This window comes from Cyphomyrmex costatus, unplaced genomic scaffold (genome assembly GCF_001594065.2).
Source record: "Cyphomyrmex costatus isolate MS0001 unplaced genomic scaffold, Ccosl1.0 scaffold36, whole genome shotgun sequence".
In the NCBI taxonomy this organism is placed as follows: Eukaryota; Metazoa; Arthropoda; class Insecta; order Hymenoptera; family Formicidae; genus Cyphomyrmex; species Cyphomyrmex costatus.
Genome location: NW_017277774.1, coordinates 1,309,893 through 1,336,173, shown reverse-complemented (window position 1 = coordinate 1,336,173; position 26,281 = coordinate 1,309,893). Strand labels below are relative to the sequence as shown.

The 26,281-nt window shown below is 29.4% G+C and overlaps 2 protein-coding genes across 2 annotated transcripts; both read left to right on the top strand.

Moving 5' to 3' along the window:
* Positions 1-14,335: 14,335 nt before the first annotated feature.
* Positions 14,336-15,550, top strand: Uxt (Uxt prefoldin-like subunit). The gene is made up of 2 exons (XM_018543087.1): positions 14,336-14,519; positions 15,029-15,550. Exon 2 carries the CDS (start codon positions 15,048-15,050, stop codon positions 15,486-15,488), a length of 441 nt encoding a protein of 146 aa, XP_018398589.1. The 5' UTR covers positions 14,336-14,519; positions 15,029-15,047; the 3' UTR covers positions 15,489-15,550.
* Positions 15,551-21,326: 5,776 nt separating this feature from the next.
* Positions 21,327-25,238, top strand: LOC108776376 (elongation of very long chain fatty acids protein AAEL008004). The gene is made up of 7 exons (XM_018542975.1): positions 21,327-21,431; positions 22,724-22,772; positions 23,150-23,340; positions 23,516-23,596; positions 23,786-23,948; positions 24,102-24,241; positions 25,074-25,238. Exons 1-7 carry the CDS (start codon positions 21,327-21,329, stop codon positions 25,236-25,238), a joined length of 894 nt encoding a protein of 297 aa, XP_018398477.1.
* The last annotated feature ends 1,043 nt before the right edge of the window (positions 25,239-26,281 follow it).

Below are 26,281 nucleotides of genomic sequence, written 5' to 3'. Positions count from 1 at the left end.
TTCGGCCAAAAGCGAGTCAACGTTGCACCACAAGCCAGTATGGACGACTGTATATCGGCCCTGTAATTTCCCCAGTCGACGGCCTTGGCTGAACATTACTTGCTTTATGATAGCACTTAAAAGAAAGTAGCCGAATTATAGCTGCTTCTCGTCTCCTGAATGAATGAGCCTCGGATAACTTAAGCATTTTGATAATTAGCCGTTAACCTTGATCTTTGAAGCTCAAGATAAACAGGCGACAGTTAATTTTATCAGTAAAGTTTGAATGAAAAACATCAAACAGATTAACTGAGTTTTGAGTTATGCACTCACATTGCGCAATTTTATGGCAAATCATAAATAACAAAGCAGTACATTAAAAAGTTTAAACAGAGATTGTTTATATATATCCTTGAATGAACGATAATTTTTAGTAGCATTGAAAAATATATTATATTATTCATTTCTTCTAAAATGATTTCTTAGAAATCACGAGACAAATGTCTCCTTGAAATTTTAAATTTAAAAAAATGTGGCAATACATTCCTGAATATATTAATTACTTTAAAACAAAAACAATGTGTGCTGCTCAAAAGGCAGAGCGACGAAATGTGTGTGTGTGTGTGTGTGTGTGTGTGTTCCGTATCTGCATATATAAATTTCCTACCATTTGTTCTTTCCAGTCACATAATAACATCGGTTATTTTCATTCGAAAGTATCACATTAACGATGGCATTAATGAGAGAAAAAAATTACAAGAATAATAGCGATAAATGTACGCGTACGACGCGAACTACAATGTTATTATGTCCACTCGCGATTTTCTAAATTGTAATGCGGTAACTATCTGCCCATGATGGAACTATTACACGTGCGCTAAGGTAAGCGAATACTATGTGATCACTGCAGTTCCCTATGCAAATGCTACGTCGACATAAGGAGACGTAATGTATGCTAGTCAGTTCTAAAATTGTTCAGATTAGCATAATTAGATTAGCATCTTTATCTGAAAAATATGTAAATCGAGCGGTAAAATGTGTACATCAGGTTTTAATATTGTGTCTTGATTCAAAATATTTCAATAGTGTTATTTCAAAGATGCGAGGAATTTGAACAATCTCTCGACAAATGCAAACACACATCCGTAGTTCCAATCTTTCAAAATTAATAAAACTGCTACCGTAAAGCCATCTGAGACTATCTTCCTTCGAAAAATAAGGTTGCACTTTGCATATCTCTGTATATGCCGCGTACGAAATATCTCCTCTTGAGCAGAAATCCTTCTCGGTAGAAAACGCGCGAGAGCGATTTAATCGCATTTGGCGCGACGCGACACGCGATGATAAAAAAAATGGAGCGCCTCTATTCTCCCTCGACAAACCTGCTCCTGAACTCTTTCGTGCATTGGTATATCCTTCGATTTATCGCGTTTCTCGCGTGCATGCCGAGTATTACTTTGGCATTTCGCTGCTTATAAACTCCTCTGCGGCGATATGAAAAAAAGAAGTGGAAAAAAAAAGAATGAAAAATACGATGTTATACCTCTTCTCGTCTCTTCTCCTTCATCTTCTGTGTTCCACCTTCTTTCTAGGTATTATCCTTTCTCTCTCTCTCTCTCTCTCTTTCGCCCGATTTTACCGTCTCACTTCCTCTTTCCCGATTTCTCTACCTGTCTCTCTATCTGGTTCATTCTCCCTACTCCTTACAATTCCACAGAGTTGCTCTCCTTCTTACTCCCGTTCGTCCGTTCCTCCCAGCCGTATTTAGTTACCCATAAACGACCGGCATGCAACTCCTCGGGTGTACGCATATCGCAACGAACCGCGTGTTTCTGCCACGTTCGTGTTACCACCGCTTCATGTACACGTGCGTGTAAACCGCTATACAATCACGTATGCCCGCACGCACTCACGTATGCATGATGCTCTGCGTGCTGCGCGCATCGCTCGAGGACGAATTTCGACCAGGAATATATGCTCTTTCTGCTCACCTTTAAGCGTGTTTGATAGACGTTTCGGTACATTGTGAATAACTTGTATCGGAGATCGTATCTCGAACAATACCATCAAAAGATATTCACGCGGTATACCCACGTTCGAAGTTGTTCTTAATTCGGCAAAGTATCTAAGAAAAAGTCAACTTTCACGATTGAATACACGTATAATTAATACGTTCATAAACGTAAGAACGTTCATAAACGTAATACGATTATTTGATCAACCGTATCATTTATACTCTCGGAATCTTCCATAAAAAAGGAAAGACTTCTCTTATGTATTTTTCACAAATCAATCGATATGTCAATATGTTTACACACAATTTCCAATTAAGCGTGCTTGCGAGCAATATTTGAATAAGACATTTTCTAACACTAAAATGTAATTTTGATACTTTAATTTCTTTCTTTTACATAATGTACTTTGTATATGGATTACGTATTCAAATCACGTTCTGTATAAAAAGAGAAAAGAAATCGAATATTAGTTAATAAGATTAACATATTTATTTCATTCTTTAATCTTCTCTGTCTATTCTTCCTTTTTACATTCGAAGAAATAAGTTGAACTATTTTGAAAAACTACAACGTTACGTAAATAATAACATAATTAATAGATACCTTTTCGCGCGTGCAAAATGTTTCAGTACAAGTGCAACCTGATTATTTTAACAAATAAATCGACAGATAAATTTTGTTACCCCCTAAGAGACAATTTTATATTTCAAAATTAATTAAAAATCTCGGACTCTCCGTTGTATAAACCTCTACGGAATAAGTTTCAATGTATAAAGAAAATGATATTCTAGACTTATGTAATGATCGATGTTCTAATGGAAGTAATATATTATTGTAAGACATACAAGAACATTAATTTATCATTTATATATTTTTATATAATTTTCAAGAAAATAGATATACCGACTGACTACGTAATTCTTTAAATTCACTTCCTATGAATATTAGCTGCTTGAATATTAGTCGCTTGAAATTTCATGCGATCAATTTCTTGTACACACGCGCATTATAACAAAACGTCCTCGACTTATTTTATACTATACGATATTACAATATATGTGATCGTGACTTACTATTGTACACATACAAATATCTTTTAGATTATCGTAAAATTTACATTCTATTAATTTACCAATATATAATACGTATTATATGCAACTGTGCAATAGGGGAAGGAAGGAGAGAGCAAGATGGAAGGAGAGAGCAAAGCGAAAAATATCATGTACCTATCAAATGTCCGAGCGACTTTACAAATCGCTATCTTACGAAATAAGATAGCGACTCGTACGCATACTTGAGGTCCGGACCGCGGCACGTTCAGATATTGGAATAGGCATTTAAAAAATTTACTGCCATATATTTTCCGTTTTGCCTTCTCCTTCCGCTTTGCCCTCCCTTCCTCTAATATGCAATTACTTTTCGGATGTCTATTATATTCAAGATCATTAGGATATATTTGTATTTAATTTAGTACAGAATTCAAGATACAAATATATGTTGTAGATATGTGAAATGTGAATTTCTAGATAATAAATGATAGAAATTTTAATATTGAATATTAATACATATATAACTACAATCACACAGTTGCATATATTTTTACTCATTGTTCAGAAGAATTGAAAGTATCTTAGAAAGCATTAAGAACATGAAATGATAATATTATATGACTTTTTCTCATCTTTTAAAAACAATTTATTCCTTAGAAATGCAAAAAAGCTATAATTCTATATACTTAAATTATAAACATTGAAAGTGTCAACGATCCGATCTTACGAAATTAGAATATCTAAAATTTTTTGCTGTTAATTGTAAAGAATAAATCAGCAAAATGCTATGCTACTAACCATATTATTTTAATATAAATATATTTTTGTAAGAAAAACTATTCTATTAAGCGAATGTGTGCTTATAAAAAAAAATTATTTTTATGTTATTCATAATGATTAATTATTTTAGAGTTAAAACATGCAATATAGAGCAACATAAAAAATAATCAACCTATAATTTTTTTTTACAATAAACAATCTTTAAACAAAAAGTATAAATTAATTCAGATTTCTATTTAATATAGTTTTTAGTATATCGTATTTTTCATCACAAGATAATGAAGATTAATATACTCACACACACACACACACACACACACACACACACACACACACACATTATAAGAACTTTTACTATTTTTCATAATAGATAAATTGTTAAAGATAATTTTAAAAACGTTATCTTTCCTTTTTATTTTATATTTATTGCACAACAAATTGCTTCGGATATAAATTAATAAAATTAGGTTTCCAAGAAAAAATTTTTAACATTTATTGATTTTAAATTTTATTGGCGGAAATCAAATTTTTTACGTTGGGATTCCTTTAAGCTTTATTAACGAAGGCAATTGATTCAACATTTTACGCATCAAATACCACTGTACGACCGGCCAGCGATAAAATGTTATTTTATTACCGTGGTCGAGGGACACTGGCGAACTTGCTCGTCAGTTTGGTCCTCACCAATCTTTTGCCAAAGACTGTACCGGCAGAAATAGCGGGTCGTCGATCAGATCGTATCCGATCTCGTCGCATCGTATTTTGTACCACACATGCGCAAATGCGTGCGTGTATACGTGTGTCCATCAACACAAAATATGTTAAAGTGTAACACTACGAAGTCTCGTAAATTATTTTCGAGACTATAGAAATATATTTCGGTCACATCGTCCACTGCACGATTTGTCTGTCGGACGTAATAAAGCTGTGCACGATCATTGGGATGCGAAAAGAACTCGTGCAATCTGCATTTAATTCTTTTAAATTTTTTTCGGTACGATATCATACAAATTAAAGCGTATTTTTCGAGTGGAAATTATATTACGATAGAGAGAGAGAGAGAGAGAGAGAGAGAGAGAGAGAGGCTACACATATAAATTTACATCTTACAATATAAATGATAAACACTCGCGCAAGCACGAAAGAGAGATGAGCCTCATAAATTTCTCGACTAAATATCCACTATTGTATCAAGTCTCTCACGTACACATATATCATAGTTTTTGAATGATCCCTCCACGACCCTGACAAATATTACTATCTGTGTCACTAGCTTTTAAAACGTCTTATCATTATTACTGTAACAGTTATAACAGTACGATCCATATTGCAGTTTATGGCCAAATGATGATACGCAATTATCACTTGCACGATATGCCCGATTCAATACGGTAAATCGTTCATGCAAAACAATTTCTAATCATTGTTTCTAATCGGTTGTAACCTGGATTATAATTTATAAGTTATAGTACTTTTATCATAGTATTATAAATAAGAATCATAATTGTTTTATGTCTGTTGTATTAATTATTTGTGCACTATATCATTTATAACGTACAACACAACATACAATTTTTATATCTTTATGCACTCAAAAATGTATTTATGCTAATTACAAATTTTCCTGGTCTAATTTATGGTGCAATTTACGAAACGACTTGCACACCAAAAACAAAATTAAAACGTACATATCCTTTACGATAATATCATATTAAGTTAAAAGTTACGATTATTCACATCGCCTTCTCTCGCAAACCCAGGTTATAATTTATAAATATCAGTGGAAATACCGTTATAAATCTCGATGTAATAATTACATGCAATATTATTTAATTTCAGCAAAGCATTGCATTCGCAGTGCATTTATCGCTAAATAGTGATTTCCTAATTCAATCACTGAATGTTAATTAGTATTTTTTTATTATAACTACACAATTAAATATTGATAAAATTAGTTGCATAATAAGTCTTGTATCGCAAACGAACAAATTATTAATATATTGTTATTAAATAATTTATGCTATGTAAATTTTAAATTTCTAAAATTTGTATTTTCAGTTCGTTGTCCTCAATTTTATTTTAATACGAGCATTATTATAATAAAGAGATATTATTTTTCGATTAATACAATTATATATTAGATTAACATAAACAAACAGACATTATTATATTATATATGTTAATATATCAAATATATTTCTATATTTTTATTTGAAAAATCAAAAATATAAGATATTACATCATTAATATTTGATATGATAAAAATGTTCCTTCTCCTTTTTATTAAAAAAAATTTAATTTTTTATTGGCTACACTTCGTTTATTATTCTGTATATCTTATATTATATGCGACTATTTATTTCTATTATTCTAGTATATTTAAACAAACTCCGTGAGTTTCTATGTGCACTCGAAAGTATCTCCCTCATAAACCGTTAATAGTTTAAGACTGCGCAGTGAGCTAGATAAGACTTAAAGCAGTAAAGATAAACGGTTTATCTTACTACATTAAGCATTTGTGAAGATTGTAAAGTTATAATATTAAAATTCTGCGAAAGCACACATTGGTCGTCTCACATAAAAAAAACAATAAATGATAGGGCAATTTACTATGCACATATTTGCATATATTGATACGCATTGTTGACAAATGACCGCAAATTTACGAACTGTCTTGTGTCCCTCAAACAAAATGTCATGTTGTATTCGATAATTACGTGCACTATTCGTATTCCTTTCAAAATAGAAAATATACATTTATGTTAATTTTACAGCATAATAAGGTGCTATTTTTTTTTAGTTAATATAATTAGATTAACATAAATAAGTGTAGAACATTTTATTGTTAAAATATATATAAACATATATTTCTATATGCGTTTAGATAAAAATTAAAAATATAAAAGAAAATAAAAGTAAATGAAAACATTTTTTTATTTTTAAATTTAACATTAGAAGATAAAACTTGCATGTTGTGTGTTTTTATGACTAATGTATATTTCTTTGCTATTAATAAAATAATGTTAAAAATCTTCTTTGTGTGTGTGTGTATTATATATATATATATATATATGTGTATATTCAGGTATCGTCTAAAATTACTGATTCTATATACTGTTTCTCTCCACTTCTCTTCCTTTCTTTCCTCCACTCTCTCTCTCTCTCTCTCTCTCTCTCTCTCTTCCTCCTCCAATTTCGCCGCAGCACTTATTTAACCGCTCTAACAGACCTCATGTTACATTCTCTCAGTCACTGATAGAAGCTTACAAAATTCGTCCAAGAAAGCGATGAATGCGAAACAGCACTACCTGCATAGCATTGAATTTTTGCATACATTTACCAGCTCTTCAACCGTCTCCCATAATCTTACGAAAATTACTGCTGTTGTATTGTACGTATAGTTCTTTAAACACAAGGGAAAATGATACAAACGCATTTGTATTAATGCAAAGACTATTATACAGTGAATTATATGCATTATATTGTAATAAATGATCGTTCTTAAACTCTTTTCGTATACAACTTAAATAAAAATGTGGCACGTGAATTTAGATTTTCATTACAAAGAAAATGATACAGTCAACAATTTATTAAATTAGGGACAATAGTCAATTAGAAAAGTAAGTATAATATTTACGCTTTTATTACATTTCCAAGACTTCTTTGTAGCTATAAACGTATAATAGTTAAAGTCGCGTACATTATCGTAATGTTACATGGTATATTTTTCAAATGACTATCTTTGCAAAATTAGTTTCAAGATTAGATTAATACAGGATAAGAATTAGCAATAGAATAAATTAAATGTAAATCGATTTTTAAATATAATATTTATTGCTATTAAAGCTAATAAGTTTTTTTAGAGTGAGTGCCAATAATTCCCCGAACAATAAAACAAAATGAAAAGCAATTAAGAAGTATTTATAAATCCATTTTATAAAGATACTAGTGTGTTGTGTTATATCATATATACACACATATATATATATATATATAAACAAATACATACACACATATATATATATATATTCGTAAATATTAATATAATATTAATATATAATAAATATTAATATATATAAAATAACTGCAAATTGCGATATAAAACTCGGTAACTGCGATATAAGCTAAATTACAACGAACTTTTTGGTTCTCATCACAAGTCCGAAAGTCGATTCTTATCTGATTTATTTCGAGGCATTTTATGCAAGCTGCCTACTCTGCCGAGTGAGTAACCAGTGACATTGCTGCAAGACAACTTGTCAGGCGCGGCGCAAGGATTTTAATAAGACGAATACGGGAGAACGTCGGTCAAACTCAGATACAGGCGTCCTGGATAGAGCAAAAAGTGTAAAAGAGGAGACGCGGCGAGAAGAAGGGAGAGGTAAGAGGGCTGCGAATATATATGGCAAAAGAATACACCGCTACCTATAGAACTCATTGCCTCGCAGTAGATTCGCAAATTGCCCTCTCTTGTAAACATGAGCGTGAACCCTTGATATATTAATCAAATAGGGATATTATATTATACTTTTTTAATATATGAAGCTACTCTTACACATAGTTCGCAATCTATATTTCCAATATAGTAGAGCACCTCACACATTGATATATTTTCAGAGCAATTTGTTTTAAATTGCCCCTATCAAATTTTTTAAGTCAATTTTCATCATGTCAACAAAGCCGTCGAAACCTATATATAATACTTTGTTGGACCCGGAAATTTGATACTTTATGCGGTCAAACACAACGATAAGATCATGTTCGTCTCTTTTTCAATCTCGTTCGTTTCTCAGGCAAGAATTAGCTTTTCGTTTAACAAGGCAAACGGATTTTAAGGAGACCCACATCTAATAAAAACCTAGTAGTGACTTTCAAACTTTATAATTACAGCAAGAAAGGTACCTTTGATGTGCGCATGTGTAAAATGAATTATTTTATATATGTACAATAAAAAATAAAACAATAAAATTTTTGTAATCTGACAGATTGTATAATTTGGTTGGCATTTTCTTGCTAATATCATTTACTATAACAACACAATTTAAAAAAATTAAGTTTTTTAGAAAATGAGTTTTAATATTGTGGATCATTAAAATTTTACAATATTAATTCTGATATACAATTTTAATGTAATAACTGATTGTAGAGGAATAAAATATATCTTCCTTGTTTCCTTCATGTTTTTGTTTTTTTTGTAAGCAACTCCAAAATTACAATTTTTGAGTAATATTGTTGTAGCAAATGAGCGATATATGCTAGTACTATTAATTAAGTTTACATCTAAAATATTGCTTTTATATTTTTCTTGGCAATGCCGAAAGACTCAGGGATCGTGCAATTGTGGTTTAAGTTCGAATCTTCACCGCTGCTATAAACAGAGACTACATTTGAATCAGCGGTGACACAAATTGTGATGATGGCAGATGGAGACCCGTTACTGGCAGTAAGTAGCATGGTGAAATTTCATCTTGCCACAACATCTCGACGGCAGTAACTGAACGTGGTACAAATTGTCACGCCGTTTCATTATTGTATCTATAATGGAATCAGAGAGAATCTCTCAACCATTGCAAATGAAATCATTAGTTACTTGTAATTATAATTATTATAAATCAATAATATTCATATTGCGAGAAAGAAAAATATGGTAAAACGAATGAGCGTTTTACATAGTGTTTGCATATGTGTACAATTATTCTCTACGTTTGAAATAACTAAGCTTTTTATTAACAAGTTTAAAACAATATTATTATAATTGCAAATACATAATTTATATTTAATATGTTTTTTATACATTACATTATATGTAAATTTAAAATAAATATATATTTAACCGTTGTGTTCAACATAACGGTCTTTTTAGACACTTTTAATAGTTAAAAAAAGATTGAAGATGAATACTTATTAAAATTATATGATGTTATATATTTAGAAAATTTAAAATGACATTAATTCTTTTATTAAAAAATTTTTTATCGCATGTTATATAGTCTATATAAAATAGATAAATACTCAATTTTCAACCTTTTCTCTTAACTATTAGAAGTATCTAAGAAATCATATGGATCGTTACCTCGATCGTTACGTTGAACACCCTGTATATAATAAGCGACACATCTTATATGCATACATTTTAAATTCTTAAATGAGATATGACATAATATTGTTTTTCAAGATTTCTTTTATTTGTTTAGGAAATTTAAAAAATATACATATATATTATATAATCTCAAGATAAGTTAACTTATCTTATTAAATATCAAAACATACACACACACACACACACACACACACACACATTCAATATCAATAAATGAGACTTATAAATAACTCGTTAACATACAAAACAAGCGTTCAATTTTTATGAATTAGCTTCAACTCACACAGTTTATGTGTTTCAATGTTAAGGAAATTGTCAAATCCATTCGGAAAAAAATTGTTGAATCGTTCAACAAAAAGGCAAAACATTGATCTAAAGATATTCGACTATATGTCAGACCACCGCCGTTAATGCTACTTTGTGCTTCGTCATGATCGCCGAGTCTACCTTCGTCTCGATCCTGTTTCAAAGCGAGTCTCAGCGAGTCTTGCCGATTCTAAGCGCTGTCGGTCCGGATAGTCGCGATCGTCGTCTGTGAAGGACAGTGTGATCGGCGCGGCGAGACGATACTATCCGGCTGTTTCGCCGCGGGAAAGCTGTGCGAACGAAGCCGTCTTTCGGAGACGCATAAAAGCATTACAGCGCATCCCGACCATGGAGTATTTCTGCACTGTATAAGCAATACGCTTATCCCTGGTTTATACCCGGGACGTCGCATTTAAACGTTGCGGCGACTTTTATAGGCCCATACGCGAATCTGCGCAACTTGCCCTCAGTTACGGACGCGCTCGCCGCACCGCATCACACCGTTTCCACTTGATGAACATCACACGTGTACGTACACATTCATCGCGTGCATTCGTAGGTCACGCATACCAATTGAACGGGCACGGTGTTACTCTCGCTCGAAGAAAGGAAAGGAGGGAGGACTGATGGTCCTTTAATGCGAAAAAAAAATATGTAAGAACATTTGCCTGTAGCGTTTATGGTCGACAATGATCTTTCTACAGAATGTTGGGATGCATCATTAAACTAATCAAGAAATATTGTTGAATGTAATATAGTTGTTTCTTTGTAAAAATGCCTTAAATAAGAATACCTCTTCATTTTTAGTATGCGCGTTATCAATCACGTACATTGGGCGATTAATTCTTGGTAATATTGGTAGATTTCTCTTACTGAAAATTACATATGTAGAATACTTCAAAATACATCAGGATGCCAAACGAAATAATTCTAAAACGTGGGTAATTTTTATATTTAATTTTAGAGTATAAAAAAAATATTACGTTATATAAACTAATGTTTTTTTCTATGATTTATTCGATGGCTTCAGGGAAATTTATTAATTTATAATCACACACACATTCGTGTACTTCTAAATCGGACATATAGGTTCCAAAATTGATTACCAGTACTGAAAATCGCGTAAAGAAATAAAAGCTCACTCCAAAAGAGTGAAAATCTGTTAAAATACTCTTTTTTAAAAACTGGCTCAATTTTCATTCTAAGAGAGTACCTATTCATGCAGTTTGGAGATCACCTTTTATAGGAGAATTAAAGACCGAATAATATTCATACACACTCTATACATTTGATTGCTTTACTAAAAGGCAAATTGCGAGATATTGGTAATTTATGAAATCGCTAAAAGCACAACTAAAATATTATCTGGGATGTAAATCACAAGTTATATCGCGGATGCTGTCAGATAGTCTTGACAAGTAATCTTAGTGCGCAATGCTCGTAAAAGGGTGCGATACACCTACGCTACTCGATGCTTGCGCGAACTGCGCGCCAGAGATAAGAAATTAAACGGAATTCTTATAAAGAATAGGGCAGTAAGTGCTAGTTGTGTTCTTAATGTCGCCGTCAACGCCACAAGAGGAAGAAAAGGTTCGTGTTTTCTTGAATACCGGTTACGAGGTCCATGAAGTCTGCACACGTGGCCCTGAATATCACGACCGTGAGAGAATGCGTGCAAACGCACTTTCCGACGCGATATCGCGATTCATCAGTAACAGTGTCTTCCTATCGGCTGGTAGAGTCGATTAATTAACCGTGAAATCCGTAATTATTGTTCACGCGCTCGGAACCACTGTGCAAATTCACTTTGGTGGTAAAACGAATGGATATGATCAGTTTAGATGTCATTATAGTATTTCATCGTAAACACACCTTGTCACATTGTAATTTCTGCAATTAGTAGCGTTATTTGCGAGATGTGCCGATTTCCCATTGGACTGGCAAAAGTATGTAATAAAATCGGGTAAGATGATTGGAGTTTAAGCAAAATCGTTTTGTCGCGCGGTAAATATCTGGAGAACTGGCACTAAAAGTCTTGATAGTCAATCTGTTAAGTGATAATGTATCCTTTAAGAAGCATATTTTCTTTACAAATAGACCTCTAAATTAAAATGAAATTGATTTAAAAATTAAACGGATCTCTTACTATAAAAGATAAAAACTGCAAATGTGTGATAGCATAAAAATATGTAAGTAATATACGTAGGATAATGCAAAAGCTCATTACAAATCCTGTCATGCCAGTCAAGAATTAATAGCAACTCGTTGTAATATCGCTGGTGATTGTTAGAGAAATCTCGCCACAAGAATGCACCGCGACATTGAATGCCAGTCACCGACACTAGGCGATCGTTTTGCGGAATGAAAGTAAACCGATGAATATCGAAACAAAATACAATATTGAGACGGCCTATCGGTCGTTACGCATAAATGTGGAGATGATAGTTTTCGCACGGATCTTTTTACTTAGACAGAAGAACAGACCTTCATCGAGTAATCCCAAAACGAATATTCGAAATACTTTGCTAAGTCACGGCAGAACAGCCTGAGGGAGATGTATCACGAGATCGTCAATGTTTTTTATTCCATATTGCTAGAATAAAACGATCAGATGAACAACACGTCAAAGAAAAAGGTCGATAAAAATGAAATTGTGTTGCCATGGAAAATGGTAAATGAACGGTCGCCTTTTTTGCAATTGTATTTCACTGGTAAATGAGAATTTCCTTTTCTCAGAAAAGACTCCCCTTGCGAATGTATCGATACTTTTATTAGTTATTAAAATCAGATTAAGTTCCGACTTTATTGTAGCAATCTTACCAAATTAATTACAAAAGTCTTGCTAAATTAAAGTATCGGAAAGCTTTTTAAAAATATATTGCTATCCTAATTACACTTACACATATTTATTTTTCTCAGTCTCTATTTCCACTTCTCATCGTTGAACTATGCATACTTTTCCGTATGTTGAATTATATTATTTGTTGTTGTCAAAATCTCATTATGCGATTGGTTTAATGAAATAAATAATGTGTCATTCTATAATAATTGTCGTATACGCGTAATTGTTATGCAACAATTTGCAAAAGAAAATCATAAGAATTTTATTTGCGTATTTATAGAATTTATTTTAACTGATTTTGTATAGAAACATGCCATATATACATATATATATGTGGAAAAAATTATGAATTTTTACTTCTTTAATTATTTTAACAGATTATATTTTTATTAGTTTTAATAAAATATGATAGCTATAAGTTTACCGAGAAATAAGGTTTCATATATATATGTATATACATATCTATATAATTATGCAGAATACTGTTTACAACATTGTGTGTGGTGCTGTAAGTATCATCTTATTATACGTATACCTTCCAATCTCCAGGTGCATGGATACGTTGTGCGTGTATTATATATAATCGAGCAGCATCCCATAAAATTATGCAAAAGACTTCCGACGATATATTACCGATATTGTCATGTCGAAGTTATCGGACAAAAATGTGGAATATGATCTACGGCAAGGTGGACACTAAATAATCTTACATAGCTACCTTATTTTTATACAAAATTCAGAACTGACATGTAGATTTTAATATTACTTATAAATGATTTTCTCAAAATTTATTAATAACATTCTTATTAAACATTAAAATTAAAGTTAAAAATATCTAATTAACATCAGATATAAATAATAAATACATAATTTTTATACGTATTAATTAAGATGATGCATGGATTTATGCTATAAAATGTTTATATTACATAAATTTTATTATAAAAAAATTATATATCAAAACACTTAATTAAAAACTCGTACTTTAATAAAAATATACTAAAGTAAGAATAAATTTTATTTAATATTGATGCAGTTTTATACTAGATTGCATTAATAATACAGAAAACTATTGATATGTGATTTAAATACTTGAAAATATATATAAAATAAAACTGCATATAACAAGAGTTAATGATTTTTAAAGAAATACTTTTTTTTATCTAAAAAATCGATAGACTAAAATCTGGTCGGAATCTTCCTTACCAGCCATTGCTTCATTATCATTGAACGTGTTGTTGAGAACACTCCGCTAGATCAAAATATCGCATAGTACGACGCACAATGCACTATCCGGTTATCACAATATAATGTAATATAAAAATGCTATTGTGTTTACTAAAAGAATTTATAATTCGATTTTCTTTCATTCTGGTACAGTTTAATCCAACTCCGATAATGTGAGTGACATTGTCATCATCATACAAAACAAATTGTAAACGAAACATGTGAGTAAAATTGTTAGATGTGACATAACCTGTTCTTTTAGCGAAATGCATTCGACGTTCTTTTGTTCAATATATTACATATTATTGTTTTGTATTTTGTTTTTCTCATTCTTCATCTTACATGATTGTATATCGCATATGTTATACTACATGAAATATAATGAATATCTGCACGTTCCGAGAAAACACCATATTATTTAAATTTATCTATAAATGAACCGTTCTTTATGTATAATACACATTTGAGGCAGTTAAATAAAACGTTACAGATGATGAAATCGACATTGAAATCTACATAATTTATTAATAATCATCATAGTAAAAAATTTCTGTCGAACACAGCAGTGCAGGAGAATTCTTTATGAACAAGGCATCCATTGTTATGATTTTACAACGGAAGAAGTGCCTTGCTAATCAAGTAATTATTAACGTGTTAGTTGATTTCATTATATATATATATATATATACATATATACATATTAACTAATTTCATTTTTTGTATTTTATAGTGCAGGGGCTTAATTAATTATGGATCCACAAATTAAAGAGAAGATCTTACAATTTGAGACCTTTATAAACGACGTGTTGAAAGAGGATCTTGCAAAACTAGCTGAAAAACTTAATGCTAAAAATGCTGACGTTGCTGAATTTTTGCAACTGAAATCAGTGATAACAACGTTTCAAAATACAAACGTTGAAAAAACCGGTTTCAAGACTAAAGTCGATATTGGAAATAATTTCTTTATTCAAGCACACGTTCCAGATGCTTCTAAAATCTTATTGGATGTTGGTTTAGGACATTATATTGAATTCACTTTGGACGAAGCCTTAGTCATTATAAATATACGAATCAAATTACTTGAGCAACAAATAGTGAATTTACGGAAAGCGATTGCAAGAACCAACGCTCACATTAAGTTAATTCTTATTGCCATTAGAGATTTGCAAGGAATGAGAGAAAATGTTTGAAAAACTGCTGTGACAAAAAACGACTTAATATAAGAATATTTCTTCAAAAAATTAACTTTATATAACAGAATTACTCTGCATATTTATGAGGTATATATAGGTGATAGCTGTATATTATTTATTTTTATAAATTTCTAAATAAACTTATAAAAGAATAGTTCCATATATTATTTTCAAACATTCTGTGCTCTATTTTTCTAAAACTGTAATTACATTTTCCTTTATTATGTTTTAATATAGATATATCATGTTAAAGATAGCGGTAATTAAAAACATTGATAATATAATGGGTTATGTAATTAAGATGTCTAATGCGTCTTTAATATATCTTTAACCAAAATAAGATGATACGTTTTAAAAGTGCCCCTTCTGTTCGCTTTATCAAATTTTAGATGCAGCCACTTATGCAAATATATATGAAAGTAGCTTTCCCAAGCAATTTTTCCCTGTTCTCCCTTCATATGTGCATTTTGTACTTTTTGACTTAAGTTGTCTCTGAGCTATACTACCTACAGGCTTACATAATTTGTTTCAAGTGTTTACCAGTATACTTGTGCATATATTATTCATCCCTATTGAGTATAAAGAATGTTACACACAATCTAGTCACTTATTAACTCTTCAAGCAAGAGATCTAAAGATTTTTTTTTGAAGATGATATTAATAGTATTTCAAAAATTTTTTAACTGAATTGCAGAAATATATTTAATATAAAAACTATTTCTTTAATTATATAAGTCATTCTTATAATTTTTATATTTATAATATTAATGTATATCTTAATTGTAATCAATACAAATTTTTAATTCTTTTACATAATAAAAAATCCATAATTTTATGATTAAAATGTTTTATGTTATTTTTTGTTTAAATACAAATACAAAAAGTTGCATTACAAGACGCGTTATACTATAATACTAAATAATAATAATAATAAATTATATAATCTATATTTTTGTAGATAAGTAAAATAAATTATATAATCTATATTTTTGTAGATAAATAAGGAAAGTTGTTAAAACACTTTCCATATAAACTCTATATAAACCTCTACCGGTAAATGAGGTTCTATCATCAGTAGATAATGTCATCAATAATAAGGTAAATATTATAAAAAATTAATTACGTTTTATATACTATTTGTTAATAAATAATTTTATGCTATAAGTAAATAAAATATTTTTTTAGTAACGATTTTGACAATAAATATTTTATCGATAAACTTTTAATAATGTTGTTCTTAAAATAGATAGATGGCATTGTTATATATATACAATTATTTAAATGTTTCTTTTTTTATTTAAATAGTACTCTAAATCTGAAAAAGTAGAGCGTCATAAAAAGGAAAGTAATTTAATGATTAAGTATAGTTATTAATCATTATATAAAAAATATGACTTTTTAGCATTTAATGTTTGAAAAAATAGATAAGTAAAATGTTTATTTTATATTTTAATAGCTTAAAAAGTATTCAGTTTATGTAAACTTTTTATAGATATATTTAATATATTTCGAGGATTTAATTTCATTCAAGTATAAATATTGTTTTAGCTATATTGTTTAGCACTTATTTTCTAAATATTTTATGTTACCTTAACGTTGTAAATTATTGTAAATGTAAAATGTATGTATATATGCATATTTTCTATACGTCTATATAAACTTGATCAGATAACACCATCCTGTTCTTATTACAAATATTCTTTGCAAAAATGCATAAACATATACTTGCTTTCCAATTTCTATAGAGAGAGAGAGGAAAGGAAGAAATAACGAATTCCAAACACGGAAATCAATTTGTCCGGTTCAATTATGCGAAACGCAGTAGTTGGATGATCTGATTAAGGGAGGTCGAGCAGTAAATTTCTAATACTAAGAAGAGGTCAATTCGTGACTATCTTCTCAACTCGAATCGTAATATCAAGACAAGTATGAAGTCGGCTAATCCACATTTAAATAACTAAGAAGAAGCCATACATCTATACGTACTAGAATATAATTTGCCACCATGGCTGTATACTAGCATCTACCAAATTAATTTTTACACATGAAATACTGAAATATTTTTTTCAACATTATTATAAACGATCAATCTAATATAAAATATGTAGTCACAGAATTTATTACGCTAACGTTATTATTTAAATATATAAATATAATATAGGTATTATTAGAACATGATTATTATATAATAAATAATATATTAAATATATAAAAATTAAAAAAGTATATAATTGTGCTTATAATTCATAAACCTCTTTTTTATTTGTATGTCAACGTAAAGATGTTCCTATGTAAAATAAAAAAGAGAAGATGAATTGTAAAATTGTACATATATTTAATATCATATAAGAGAAAATATGTGGTTTTTATTGATTTTACTACATCGTACCTTTTTATTTGATGTATATTTTAGTGAATTCTTCACGGGGCGTTTTATTCATCAATTACAACCCTGCATTCTAAGCCGACGTTAGGGGTTCTTGGCCTACAGATGAACGCAAAGCGCAGTAGGTTACCAACACGAGGGATAGTTAACATCAATATTACTCACACAAGAGTTAGTTCTTAAATATCGATGGACGTGTACAAATTAAAGTCACAATGTGAGAAGAGATTGTCAAATCTTTCTCCGAAGGTGTGTATCTTAATTGTATGTTGTAATGTTTAGTTTTTAATGAGTGTTCATCCCTTTCCATATTAATCATAATTAATAAAGTTCAACTTCCGGAAGGATGTTTTTTTGATTTCATCATATTTTATAAATTTAAATTTTAATAAAAATAATGAGTTGGAGGGCTAAGAGCCAGTTATGTATAGATAAAAACATTTAATGTACAAACATGAAAATTAAAACAAATACATATACAAACGTTTCGACACCGATCGGGTCATTCTCAATGTTAAAGATACTTATTACAAAAACTTAGAAGATCTGTAAATTACATATATTATATCATGTATTTTATTTTACTAATTCTGTGTAGTTCGTTATTAGTGCTTTTGAATCTCATCGTTGTAAGTTATATTGTTAGCTGCACAAGTCAAATGATAACAATTTTTTGTCAAATTATTTGTTAAATAACATAATATAAATCTAAAAAGTGACCGTTAACGCATATAATTATTGTTAATGTATACATGTCAAGAAGAAACTAATACTATTAAACAATATAAAAAAAATATATATATATATACCTTGTTAAATAAAGTGTTGAGAGTTGATATTGTTAGAAAAAGTTGCCGTAAAATTGAAGATATAAGTGCAGGCTTCTACCATATCAGAAACGTAATGTAGAGGAAATAAGAAGACAAGTGATAGCTGGAAGGAGAATTAGGAAATTGCTAAGAAGGGGAAAGAGAGAATGTATGATGTTAGAACACATTTCTGGTAATGAAAAGTAATTTAATGAATGCTATCAATATTTTTTAAAATAATGGATATTTTTTATCGATTATCTTTTCGACTATTCAAAACAGAATTAAATTTTATATTAACAATCGAAATAGTTCCAGTAATAAAAAAATTGAAGAAAAATTTTTCACAATTCCATTTCTGAAAAATTTGCGGCAATTGCTAACACACTTAATTGCAAACTAGCATTTCTTATTTCTAATACATAAAAATTTAATAAAAAGAGGTAAGCACCAGCTAGAACCGTTACACAATCAGAATGTAGTCTATAAGATTTCCTGTGACAACTGTGATGTTAGTTACGTGGGCCAAACTAAGAGACAACTAAAGACTAGATTGCATGAGCATGTTTCAGATATCAATAAAAAAAGCAAATCTCCATCTGTTATCTCCAATCACCGAATTGAGAATAATCATAATTTTAAATGGAATAAGGTGGATACTTTGAATATAGAACCTTCTTATAATGAGAGACTAATATCTGAAATGGTACATATTAAAAGACAAAATGGTATCAATAAACAAAATGATACGGTTTCATTACCAGAACTAGTCTAACATCATACATTCTCTTTCCCCTTCTTAGCAATTAACTAATTCCCCTTCTCCAGTTATCACTTGTCTTCTTGTTTCCTCTACATTACGTTTCTGATATGGTAGAAGCCTGCACTTATATCTTCAATTTTACGGCAACTTTTTCTAACAATATCAACTCTCAACACTTTATTTAACAAGGTATATATATATATTTTTTATATTATTTAATAGTATTAGTTTCTTCTTGACATGTATACATTAACAATAATTATATGTGTTAACGGTCACTTTTTAGATTTACATTACGTTATTCAACAAATAATTTGACAAAAAATTTTTATCATTTGACTTGTGCAGCTAACAAAATAACTTACAATGATGAGATTCAAAAGCACTAATAATAAACTACATAGAATTAGTAAAATAGAATATATGATGTAATATATGTAATTTACAGATCTTCTAAGTTTTTGTAATAAGTATCTTTAACATTGAGAATGACCCGATCGGTGTCGAAACGTTTGTATATGTATTTGTTTTAATTTTCATGTTTGTATTTTAAACGTTTTTATGTATACATAACTTTTGGCTCTTATAGCCCTCCAACTTATTATTTTTATTTATTCTTATAAAGCCTTATTACTAGTTATTATTTAAATTTTAATGTAAATAAAAGGCGTTTACACATATTCTTATTGTTACATCGACACTTAAAATTGTAGTGTGACAATTCCGAGTTGTAACATGCACTATGTTACTTATACATCGAAGGGCATGTCACTCTCGAGTCAAAGTAAGTCACATAAATATTAGTAAACAATTACAATCGATTTCAAGCAATTTCCCACGATTTTAAACGTTACAATAATAAAGCGTCAAACTATGACTCGCATCGACTCGTGTTGACTCGCATTGTTTATTTTTATTCATTCTACTGATACGTTATTCATACGATTTCATATATGTTATTATAATTTGCATTTGATTTTATTATGATTTTTAAGGTTAAAAATGTGTTGACTCACGAGTGACATGCTCTTCATTATGCATACTGACTAAGAATTTAAAATTTTAACGAAACTTATACATACAACGATGGATACTATTTACCTATCTTTTTATTTAATTGACGCAACATGCACATAATGAAGAATAGATATAGCAATAGATAACGAATTTTGTATTATAACGATTTGTATTTTATTATTTGTAACATTGAGAATGACCCGATCGGTGTCGAAACGTATGTTACTTTATATATTATCTATTGTTTGAATTAAAGTGGTTATTATATTACTGGCTCTTTGTCCATATTTTTTATATAAATTGTTTTATACTTACAGAGCCTTATTATTATATTAATGTAAATAATTATTCCGAGAGAGTTTAAATATTTTTATTTAAAATTGTTAACGTAAAAACTATGATAAATAACAATAACACGCAAAAAAAAATATTTTGATTATTTAAGAAAAATTTTGAAGAACAATTTTGAGAAGGACCGAGTATTCTCGTAAACATAATAAAGAAGACAGCAGATTTGACCGTTAAACTTCAAAGAGTAAAAATATGTAATCCGAGTGCGCTCAGTAAAACAATTTTATAAATAAGTTAATAATGAGTTAAACTGCTTATTCACTTCACTATCGTCTCAATCTTTTATTTGCAGTCTCAAATATGCCGAAGTATTATTATTGTATATATTACAATGCGACAATATAAAAGTATATTTTAAATATTGTTTGTTAATCTAAAAATATTTATATTTATAACTTTCCACCGGCATCGTGGAATTTTTAAGGCATAGTCGATATTTTAATTGCAAATTTTTTAAGAAAATGGACAGATGGCGGTGCTCGTTATCGCATCCTAAAAAAAACTTGATAATGACATCGTATGTATACAAAGTCGCCAATAAGCAGTTGTTTATTTCGTTGCAAAGACGAATAAAAGTCGTGTCTATACCCTCCATGATTCAAAGTGCAATCCGCGTAAGTATTTATTTAAAACATTTAATGTTCTTTTCGTATTTATTTTCCATGTTTTTTTACGATAATTTTAACGCGGTTATACAGGTTATTTTACTGTAAAATAAATTTTTCTATGTTTGTTATTATTTTTTACTGATGCTAATGAATATATATTTTTTTATAAGTATATTTTGCACTTTATAGATTTTTTACATTAATATTAAAAAATGTATTAATAGATTTTTGTAATAGGGAAGAAACTTCTATGTTTTTAAAGTCATAGTTTTCATTTCCTGTTCAAATAATTCAACTTTTTGAAACCAACATTTTTTTTTTAAGTACGTATCCTTCAGTATAATGCCTAAAAGGATTTTTTCCACATTTATTCGTTTAAAAGTTATAAATTTCTAACCAATATCATGTTTTTTCAAACTTTTTTCAAACTCCGATTTCAATATGTAAAAAATTAATAAAACACAGTCTGACTTCTATTATTGTAAAAACTTGATGTTAAAAGTTTCACAAGTATACAAGAATTTTTTTCAGATTTTTATGTAGGTCGAAACAATGAAAAAAATATGCTGTAGCTCTTAACGTCCCAAAGTGAAAGCCATGATCAAAAATTTTATGATGCCGGTGAAGGGTTAATAGATATGTCTAGAAAGTTATCGATAGTACGAATAAAAATTGTATTGTTACTATATACTGTCGCAATTAAATAAAACAATATGTTTAAAACGTTATTGTTCGTACAAATCAAAATTGTATTGTTATTTGTTGCTATATCCTGTCGCCATATTAAATAAAACGATAGAAAAAAATAGATTTATATCCAGGTGTTAACAACAATTAATTTTTAGAGGATTATATAAGCGCTGCTGGCTTTTATAAATATAGAGGATCGGATTAAATCTCTACTGAAATTAACAAGCGCAAAAAATAATTTTTTATCCTCTAAACTAGTATTTACTAATAAATTGTCGTGTTTCTCCTGTTTGAAATATCTCTTTACTTTATTCAAAATTAATTCTACCTACGCAGATATTCAGTAAAACGCTGACTCGACACTACGTTTAATCGATTAGCAATCAACTGCGTGACAGAAGTTCAACGATTATGAGAGTTTCACTAATTCCCTCTATCACACACACATATGGGATATCACTTTGTAACCTCGTGTGATATAATATATCTTTTGTGTTACTATATTATTTCTACATGTTTACTAACTATTAAATTTTCCTTAAGTTTACTTAATGTTAATGTGAACAATATGATCGGTTTATCTTCCTTTTATTGATTTTATTTTTCAGAATATAGCAATTATGGATATTTATCATTATCTTATCGATGAAATTTCGGGTAAGTAAAAAAGTATATGTGTGCTTAGTTTATATTATGAAATTTTATATTGTGAAAAAGATTGTATATATAAGCTATATATAATATGTGTACATAAAAATACAGAAATACTAATATTACAATATAATATTATAATAGCATAATATTATAATTAATAGTATAATAATATAATCATAAACAAAAATTATTTATGTCGAAAAAATATTCCCATTAAATGATATAACTTAATCCTTTAATCTTTTTCTTTATGTAGTAATTATTATTTTTTGTACTTTTTTACAAATCACGATATTACAATCTTTTCCACGGATTTAAATATATTATTATAAATATAATATTTACTAGTCAAATATTTACATTTTTTCTTTGATTTACAGATCCTAGAGTTTCTGATTGGCCTTTGATGTCAAATCCGTTTGGTTTAATATTGATTTCACTCGCTTATTTATCTTTTGTGCTTTATCTCGGACCACTTTATATGAAAGAGAGAAAACCTTATGCGCTCATCAAGACCATGATGTGTTATAACATTTTGGTTGCAACTGCAAGTGCCATTGTGTTCTATGGCGTAAGTATACATAATAAATAAATAAATTTATTTATTATGTAAAATACATAATAAAAAAATAATTTAATATACGTGCGATAAGACCTTTTAGTTATAAATGTTTTGTATTTTCCCTATTTATATTTCTCTATTAATATTTTTTAATTTAAACTGTAATTTTTTATCTATTTTCTAGATACTTACATCTGGCTATACAACGCATCTATCTATGGGGTGTGAACCTTTTGTAATTTCAGATGATTCTATGTCGCTTAGCGTAAGTAACTACGATTAAAATTTATGTTAAAATTAAATTTTATATGATCCTTCATTCTCTGTGACTGTGTTAAAAACTATTTAGACAAAAGCCTTCATAATTTAATATGAGTATAACTAAAAATTAGTCAATAGAAGAGTCTTTTTTAATATAGAAACATATGAAATGATGAAGTTTTATGATTTACAGATGGCTCGATGGATATGGTGGGTTTTAATTCTAAAAATCACTGAGCTTGCAGATACTGTGATTTTTATTTTCAGAAAAAAATATAATCAAATTTCATTTCTTCACGTATATCATCATACAGTGACTATCTATTTGGCATGGATTAGTTGTAAATATGCACCTGGTACGCATTAAATAGTAATAATTGTAATGATTTTCGAAAAAAATTTAATGAATTATAGAATTTAAGTTTCGAAAAAAGATATCGTATTACGTGTATGTGTATATTGATTTAATTCTAACTGTATAGTGATCCACTTTCATATTTTATCTACAGGTGGCATGTGGACCTTTATAATGATGCCCAATTGCCTAGTACACGTAATTATGTATACATATTATCTTTGTGCTTGTTTGGGACCAAAAATGCAGAAAATAGTCACTCCTTGGAAAAAATATATAACTCGTTTGCAACTGGTACGTAGTTATTTTACAACAATTTAACATTCGTTATACGATATTGTATTGTACGATTTTCAAACTAATTTTTAGCAATCGCTGTTTCAAGATAATAAGGTTTCCACATTCGATTTGATAAGTTTTGAAAAGCATAGCGTTCCTATACCAGATTCATACGGGCATATGGAATAGCGCGTTTCGCGTGATATGTTCATATACGCGGACTTCATTGTGGTTACAGCGCTCCTGTAACTCGATAACTGGCTTTTCACGAGGGATTGAAAAGTTTCGTAAGCGCTGCTTGCAGAATCACATGTGTTCTCGTCGAATCTCAATTCGGTTTGCATTTGAGCGTAACAGCGAGGGGCAGGGAGACGGGTGGACGAAGGCTCGCAGTACCGTTTTTAATTAAATAATCCGTTACCAGAGAATTTTTATTTCCAGCGATATCGACGGAACGATTTATCGGGTTACGTGGTTGTTTAATTTCGCGCGGAGCTTTTGCGCTCTAGAATTCCGATCAGGTTGGACGAGGAAGGGCAAAATGGCGTGTGCTTTTTTGCATGCGGTATATCAAATCCTTCAAGCGTGGACTATATGTAAATATTATGTGTCTTTACTACTTTTACACGGCGGCGTCGTGAAAATACTTACTTATTTACTTTCTTCGGAACAATACTTAATGGAACGTTTCAATACTTTTAGATTTCAATCCAGGAAATTTATGTAAACATTTCACATTTGCAAATTTTTAATTAGCTTTTAAAATATATGCGCGAAGTAGTTAGCGTATAAACATATGTCTTTTGATTTCTTACAATGAAACTCAACATAATATTCATCGTTTCAGATTCAATTTACTATTATGGTGATCCATACGTCCCAAGCACTTCTACCGTCTTGTGAACCAACGCTGAAACCATTAGCATACATTTACATGTCTCAAGTTGTCACCATGTTCTATATGTTCTTAGATTATTATAGAAAATCGTACTTGCGAAAAAAGATTGAGTAAATATTAAAAGTAATTTTAATTTAAAAATAAATATAAAAATAATAATACATAAATACATTAATACAATATCCAAACGTTTCGACACCGATCGAGTCATTTTTAACATACAGTAAAATTACAATAGTGTTCGTAAAAGATTTAGAATACATAATTTCTCATTGTCAGTTAAAATTCAGCAATGAAACAGTATCAATTTTATTTTAAATAAATGTTGAACGTTAGTTAAGAAAAAAGAGCGCCAACGAGTGGTAATCCACATAGTGGTTACAAGCAACAATCCTTTCGTTTGAATTGGAATAACTTTGTAAATGAAGTATACCTAATATACTTAGTACTAGTGATCTCGACGATGTCCGATAACGTAATGTCGACATTTATTTAAAACAAGATTGATATTTTTTCATTGCTGAATTTTAACTGCTAACATGAGTATTTAATTATTGACATACAACATTTTAATACAAGATATGAAGAGAAAAATTTCTTTGTTATTAAACTGGCTCGTAGCTCTTCAACTGTCGTATTTGTTTTATACTTGTAGAGCCTTATTATTATATTGTTATTAAAAATAATATTTTATGCAATAATTCAAAAATATTGCATTTACAGGATTCGGGTAGATGCTATGTGAATAAACAAATAAAGTTCCTCTCTTATATGTGTATATAGATTAATTTACGATTAAGATTAAGTTAATTTCCAAATAAAAATATATGCAAATTTTCAATAATTTGTAATAATCACTTATCTAGATAAATGAAACTGGAAATAGCAAAATTTTGCAAGTTATGCGGAAATTCATAAATCGTATAAAAGAGAAGAGAAAAGTAAAAATTTGTATTTATTAATCTATTATATGTATTAGAACCTTATATTAATTAATCATATTTTTTCAACATGCTACAGAACTGATTTAATCGGCGCAGTGTTAGCATCGAAGATACCGTTATAATTTAATATAATTTCATTCTGAAAATATTACAAAATTTCAAAATTTTGCATAATTCCATTGCCAGCTACTTATATTTAGTCAATAAATAATC

Bases quoted from the DNA above. Each gene is read 5' to 3' on its own strand.
- LOC108776376 (XM_018542975.1), top strand. From the start codon at position 21,327: ATGACATCGTATGTATACAAAGTCGCCAATAAGCAGTTGTTTATTTCG. The intron at 23,341-23,515 runs GTAAGTATACAT...TCTATTTTCTAG, and splicing joins GTGCCATTGTGTTCTATGGC to ATACTTACATCTGGCTATAC. The intron at 24,242-25,073 runs GTACGTAGTTAT...TCATCGTTTCAG, and splicing joins ATATAACTCGTTTGCAACTG to ATTCAATTTACTATTATGGT.
- Uxt (XM_018543087.1), top strand. From the start codon at position 15,048: ATGGATCCACAAATTAAAGAGAAGATCTTACAATTTGAGACCTTTATA.